Genomic DNA, 7,079 nt, shown 5'->3' with positions numbered 1-7,079 from the left:
CGGGTTCCCTCAACTGTTAGGGTGTGGCACTTTTTCACGCAGCTATCCTCCTCCATTCTCACCACATGTCCATACCAGCGCAATCGTCTCTCTTGCACGCCACAACTGATGCTTCTAATGTTCAGCTTTTCTCTCAAGATACTTACACTCTGACGGGTATTCACATTGACATTACACATCCAACGGAGCATACTGGCTTCATTCCTTGCGAGCTTACGTATGTCCTCAGCAGTTACAGCCCATGTTTCACTGCCATGTAGCATGGTTGTTCGTACGCATGCGTCATACAGTCTGCTGATGTGAGTATAAATGGATTGGAACAGATCTGGAAATCAATCACAGTTGAATTGTGTAGAGTTTCTAAATACACGATGCTTTGAATGTGTCCTTTAATTGGTGTATAAAGGAAGAGATTTGGGGGACTTCCAAGTTGTGAACATCCTACATATAATTGCCCATGAGAGAAGCAAGGAGAATGAAAAAATAAATCAGAACTGTATTATTATTTCCAATGTCAAATTGTTCACGTACCTCAAGTATGGTACAGATTGATCCAGATGTTTGGACATGCATAGAGGACACACACACACAGGCAACATATTTCATATAGGAAGATAATGTACGTTTTTAGAAAATAACTATAAAATGCAATTATAGAGAATCATTTTATTAACACTGTTTCTCTCTCTCTCTCTCTCTTTCTTTCTTCCTCTCTCTTTCCTTCTCTTTCACTCTCCTTTATATATACATATATATGTTTCCTTCTAAGGAATGGAAGGATCTTGGTGTTGGTTTCCTCCAAGTGGAAGTTGAAGATTTCGTTGGGACACCCAGCTTGTGGCAGGTCACTCAAGCTCTGGCTTTCATCAGCTATTATCAACAACTTGGTCAGTGTGTTTATGTTCATTGTAAAGCTGGACGGACAAGAAGTGCCATCATAGTTGCTTGTTATCTCATGATGGTGAGGCCAACTCTACTCTTCCATTCTCTGTCATTTAATTAAAAGACAAAGAAATATTTTATCAACAAAGTGTGAATATTTCATCTCATGTGTGGTTTAAATGCGTGAAATAGAAATAATTTATGAAACAATTTATAAATGATTCAACTAATAAAATACAAGATATTTAAATGTTATTAATGCTATATAATATATATTTTATAATTGATATATAAATACTATACACATTATACAATATATTGTTATAAGAATTACATAAATATTTGAGATAGTGAAGGATGCATGAGAAAAATGCCTTATAAATGCTATAGAATTTGGATGACATATAAATTATATATATATTATATATATAATTTATATGTCATCCAAATTCTTTCTGTTGAAGAGCGTAGCTCGAAACGTCAAAGACTTTCCGTATTCCCGAGCGTCATACTAATATATACTTTTGTTATTTACACCACCTGTCCTCGTCTGTTGTTATTTTTTGTATATTCTCCCATATATATTATATACATATAGACATACATATATAAACAAATGTATATAAGCATATCTATCCAAATGGCCTTCTGTGTGTGTGTGTGTGTGTGTTATGAATAATATATAAGTGATGTATGAATTCTAGAAATTCTTTGTAATATATAATATAAATGATATAAATATCTGGAATTCATAATATACAAACGATATTATACTTTGACATGTGATATTAATGATAAATGAATTAACCAATGGATAATGTAACCTTTATAACTATAATCAAACTTTGCATGTGTGTGTGTGTGTGTGTGTGTCTATTCCTGCAAGCTAATGAAATACTTGTTTTGATTACATTAACGGGAGCTGTACCTAAGACATGCTATCTAGTTACAACTAGTTATATTGATCCAACAAGAGTTAAATGTCTTGACCAAGGCTATTGTTGTGTTGCCAGTCCAATTCCTAACCAATGTCCTCTCTATTCGATTCCCTTTTTATACCGAACATGTCTATGTATTTACAGAAGAACCAGTGGGATGACGCAACAGCATGGAACCACATCCTCTCCAGATGCACACATGTACGACTTACACAGCAGCAGCAACAATTCCTCCACTTCTTCTATTTAACTCAGACCAGCATGTAGAAACTAAGAACCAGATGATTTCCAACTCAGACATGCTTCCACCTCCATTCAGTTTACAAGAAACAGTGACTCAACGTATATATATCAGCTGAAATCAATTCAAGATGAACTCTTCTTCTGAAACCTTGGGCGTCCCTCCACAACAACTTGTATTAAACTAACTTTAACAATTTGATCTCAACATATGACTTTTAGCTCAATGTATGACAGCCACAATGCATCATACAATAACTTCAACCCACAAGGACTACTTTCACTCAAAATACAACAGCCTCAACTCAATATATAAAACAATCTCATCTTAATTAATATGATCTCACTCCCAAATTATTTTATAACAAACTCAACTCTTTTGATGAGTTCACTTCAAAGCAAGATGGCCGGCACTCAGCTAAGCCTTCACCTGTCAGCTGCCTTTATGTAAATTGTTGAATTATTCAAAGTGAAGTAAATCGTTTAATGTTTACTTTGATTGTTGGTATTTTTATTTGGAAATATATCTCTGTTTGTCATAATAATAGTTTCAAGTTTGGCACAAGGCCAGCATGTTCAGGTGGGGGGCTAAGTCGATTGCATCACCCCTCCCCCATGCTCTGCTGGAACATATTTTATGTTTGTTGTAACAATGGACTTTAAAAAGCAAAGTGATTAAACCGACAATTTTGTGATTGCCTTAGTTATATTATCGAGCAAGGGACGTAACGCAAATGGGAATGGTGAACCAACCTGGTCCAAGATTTTCTTTGACACATTTACTCTCTAACAACCCCCAAACAAAATAAATAGGGCTTCTCAAGGCAGTCAAAGGAACGTATTTATCATAATATCTGATTATACTGTTACAGCCATAGTTGTTTCTATTCTTATTTAACCCCCAAATCAGTCCTGATCGAGTAGATCTGTGATCAAATGCATTTAAGTTATTTTAAGGCATTGTATATCTTGGACAACATTAGCCAATGTTTCATCCAACTCATTTTATTTATTTATTATTTTTTTTTGTATAGTAGAGTGATAGGATGGCGATTTGGCTTCTATTTGCAGCAGTTCAGTCGCTCATAAAGAAATTTTTTTGTCTGGAAAAGCTTATCGCGAGGTTTCTGAACAAGGGACATAACTCTAGCCGAGTGGCTGAGAAACGTGTTCTACGCTTACTTTGTGAGGACAGTTCTTTGTATAGTAAAAAGGACCCTTTTTGTGTCAATAATCCCTTGTATCTGGTGTCTCTAAACCAATGGGAGAGAGAAAGTCCCTATGTGACTGCTGATTATGCTGGAAATAGCAGTCATTTTGATTTTAAGGGTTCGGTCAAAAGGAATGGGTTCGAATCCCTGAGACTAGTCAGATGTTATTTGCTTTATATTCTTAATGCGTTGGCTGGGCTCTTGTCATTTGCAGACCCTCTGATACTAGCAACATCAATGTGGGCCATGTTTTTTCTTGAACAACCACAAATCAATGAATTGTGTGATGGCTGATGGCACTTTGATATAAGCAGCAGACAATTCCAGAGATATTCTGATATTTTGAGAAGAAAGAATTTGGCAGGGAATCTTGCAAGTGGGGAATTCAAGTACAAACAAATTAGAGGCAGACAGAAGCACTGAATTACATGGACAAAGATTGAGAGGATCAATTTGGTGTCTAATTAAAGCCTTGCTTGCTTATACTAACCTTTTTAAACATTTTCTGTCGAAGAGAATATAATTGTCTCAAGACAAAGATGAAGCCATACCTTGTGGAGCAGAAAATCTTGAGGCAAAAATATTACAAATCAAGTGGATTTAAGCCAAATTCAAGAAGTATTTTCTTATTTTTGGCCTGAATCATTACACCATGTTCTTCCAAATGATCTCTTGTTCTATTGACTTTCAACACAAGGTCATCAAAAACTTCCTGGAATAAACAAATAAAGAAATGTTTTTCATTTAAGATGTAACAATAATAATAATAATAATAATAACAACGATCCTTTCTATGATAAGAGCAAAGCCTGAAATTTTTTTTGCAGGGGTGGGGTGGTAGTGGCTAGACAATTACATCGACCCCAGTACTCAACTAGTTCTTATTTCATTGACCCTGGAAGGGCAAAAGGCAGAATTTGAACTCAGAATGTAAAAACATGAAATGCTGCTAAGTATTTTGTCTGGCATGCTAACAATTCTGCCAGAGAAAGTTATTTTACTAAATTCTTCAACATATTCAAATCAATAGAAATAAAGGTAGTCAAGAGAAATATGGTAACGAAAGGTTTAAAATGCCCAAGAGATGCCATGTGCCATGATGGTCCTCCAACTGACTTGAAGAGAAGTTCCATTCTCAACTGATATAAAGGAACATAACCTTTCCAAAAAACATTAATAAAGGAGCCTGTATGTGTTAGATAAAGCTTTAAGAAATAACAGCCAAATTTACTCAAATCACACCTTACTGCTTCTGGAAAAAAGACTACATTGGATAATTTTAATTTGAATGTATTATTTGTGGAAAAGACAGGATAATTATGGTTGGAATACTTCTAACCAACAATTTTTTCAAATGTTTTCCTTTTATTTTTCTCTACCAGAATAAATGGGATGACTTTTATTGGAGAAATTGTTGCCTTCTTTCCAATTGCATGATCTCCATATTGCTAATGACTCAACAAAAAGATAAAAATTGATAAAAATTCAAATACAAATGTAATTTTAGTAGAGAATTGTATGAAGTTGAATGAGATGTGTTCCAGGATGTATTCCAAGACATTACGAAACTCTTATAGGAATACATTCATATTTAATGAAGGACATACAACCATGAAATTCATTCTTTGACCCAGAGAAGATTTTTGGTGGCAGTTTTATGTGAAAAGAATATTGAGAAGTAGGGAATTAATGCTGGTATAACACTGAGTAGAAACTGATTGTTTAATCTGAAGAAAAAATTAAAGATAAGAAACAGTTTAATGTTAGTAAAATATTAAGAAATCGGAGTTAATTTATTATTAGAAAAATCTTGAGAAACAATGGTAAAACTAATGTTAACAGAAGACAGAAGAATATGATAGGGGTGAGGTTAATGTTAGTTGAGGGCTGAAAATATAGCAACATGTTAATTAAAAAGGAAACTGAGAATTAAGGATGAGGCAATATGAGGCTCTTACATGAATTATTTTTTCATAGAAATTCTGTATTGAATTTTGCTGCTGGTGAAGAAGATCAATTTCTTTCTGTTTTTCTTTAAGATGGTGCATTGTTTCTTCTTGTGAATTCAACAGTTTTGCTTCTGTTTCACCTGTGAAAAAGAGTCTTCAGTTTTGAATTTTACTCAAGTTTTCAGTACTGTTATCTCCTGTTATCATTTATTTGTCTGTCTGTCAGTTTGCCTGCTAGCTTGCCTGTCTGTCAGTCTGTCCATCTGTCCATCTCTCTGGCTGGCTGGTCATTCTCAAAAGGCTGACCCTTACAAAGGAGATGACAGAGGAGCAGAGTGTGTGGCACATTGCTGACTCAAGAAGACCTGCCCACCACAACAGAATTGAGATTCTAAAACCAAAGGTGTCATGTAAAAAGCACCTGGTACACTCTGCAAAGTGGTTGGCATGTTAGGAAGGGCATCCAGCCATAGAAACCAAGCCAAAACACACTGTGGAACCTGGTATGGCTCTTACCAGTTCCATGTCAAACCATCCAGCCCATGTTAGCATGGAAAATGGATGTTAAATGATGATGATGGTGATATATCACTATCGTAATCAATTAACGTCTGCCTTTCATGCTGTGTGTCTATAAACACAAGCTTAACAAAAACGAAATTATTTTACGAAATTTTTCATTGTTTTTGAAATTAATTCAAAGTCTGTATCAACAGAAATATGGCAACAAAAGTTAACCATTTGAAAAAGCCAAGTAATTCTGTTTCCGAACCAAAACAAAACTAAATTCAACCTTGGAGTACTTACATAACTTTTGCTTACAACAAGCCAGTTTGGTTTCCAGAAGGTGTACCTTCACACTCATTTCTGATTCCATTGTCTTGTACTGTCGTTTCATTTCTAGGAAGAGATATCAGAATAAATACATTAAAGCTAGGGACCTGTTATCGGGAATGTTGTCAGAATGCAATCCCAGTTCTCTGTTGGTCGAGCAATGAGATCAGAGCTTTGTGGATTATTACATTCTTAAGAGGATTAACAGTGAATGTGAGTAGTAACATAATCAAAGACATTTTAGCGATTAATAAAGATCAACTGAACAGAATACTCCAGAAGCTATTCACTCCGAAGACTATGCACAGTTCTAGAAACATCTGACCTGAAAGCGCTACCAGGAAGTATTACTGTTTCAGGATAAGCTCCAGATGTGTGAAAGGGCCATTAGTTTGGCATGTCCAAAACACGTTCAAACTGATGAAGTCAAATGGGGAAAAAATTATATATAAGCAAGCAAAGACAGACATTTATACCACACAGAAAAGAGAAATGATAATTTCACAAACACAACTAACAATGAAGACTGCAACGAAGGCACAAATTTGCTAAAGTTGTAAATGAAGCAGAAATTCTTTTGAATATAAGTAATCTCTAACAAATAACAGAATGTGGCATTGGGGTCTGTTGACAGCAAAGAGAAAAAGAGACATATATCTACCTATCAAAACGAATAAGGATTTTCAACATATCCTCAAAGGAGACATCAAAGGAATTGGATGAAATATTGTGGTGCTTCTCTGACTGGGGTGTACAATATTGTGGCCCCCAACTCAATTACACTAACCCCACCCCAGGCTCAACTGGAACTAATTTTATTGATTCCAAAAGAATGAAAGGCAAAGTCAATGCTGGTGTCATTTGAACACCTGAGAGTAAAGGGCTAAAAGAAATGTAGCTAGCCATTTTGTTTGCTGTATCCCTCCTCCTCCTCCTCCTTCTCTTCCTACTACTACTACTACTACTACTACTACTACTACTACTACTACTACTACTACTACTACCCCCCCCACCACCCTATGATG

General features: G+C 35.4%; 2 protein-coding genes across 7 annotated transcripts in view; one reads left to right on the top strand and one right to left on the bottom strand.

The window, feature by feature from the left end:
- LOC106867606 (phosphatidylglycerophosphatase and protein-tyrosine phosphatase 1) overlaps positions 1–2,553 on the top strand; it is an 8,738-nt gene extending 6,185 nt beyond the window's left edge. For all 5 annotated transcript variants that reach the window (XM_014912528.2, XM_052975024.1, XM_014912529.2 and 2 more), the window contains exons 4-5: positions 770–961; positions 1,965–2,553. In XM_014912528.2, the coding sequence (XP_014768014.1) occupies positions 770–961; positions 1,965–2,087 (315 nt within the window). In that variant the 3' untranslated portion in view covers positions 2,088–2,553. The remainder of the gene's footprint in view (positions 1–769; positions 962–1,964) is intronic.
- Positions 652–6,139, bottom strand: LOC106867608 (coiled-coil domain-containing protein 153-like). 2 transcript variants are annotated; one of them, XR_001409169.2, is made up of 4 exons: positions 6,028–6,139; positions 5,230–5,360; positions 3,762–3,983; positions 652–988 (listed from the first exon to the last, which is right to left on the bottom strand). XR_001409169.2 is itself a non-coding variant. In XM_014912530.2 (4 exons), exons 1-3 carry the CDS (start codon positions 6,116–6,118, stop codon positions 3,855–3,857), a joined length of 351 nt encoding a protein of 116 aa, XP_014768016.2. In that variant the 5' UTR covers positions 6,119–6,139; the 3' UTR covers positions 652–988; positions 3,823–3,854. The 2 variants fall into 2 exon arrangements, 1 of the variants encoding a protein (XP_014768016.2); XM_014912530.2 differs by having other exon boundaries at positions 3,823–3,983.
- Between the last annotated feature and the right edge of the window lie 940 nt (positions 6,140–7,079).

Source organism: Octopus bimaculoides, chromosome 20 (genome assembly GCF_001194135.2).
Source record: "Octopus bimaculoides isolate UCB-OBI-ISO-001 chromosome 20, ASM119413v2, whole genome shotgun sequence".
Classification (NCBI taxonomy): Eukaryota; Metazoa; Mollusca; class Cephalopoda; order Octopoda; family Octopodidae; genus Octopus; species Octopus bimaculoides.
Note: the sequence above shows the minus strand (reverse complement) of the source record. Positions and strands in the feature narration are given on the sequence as shown.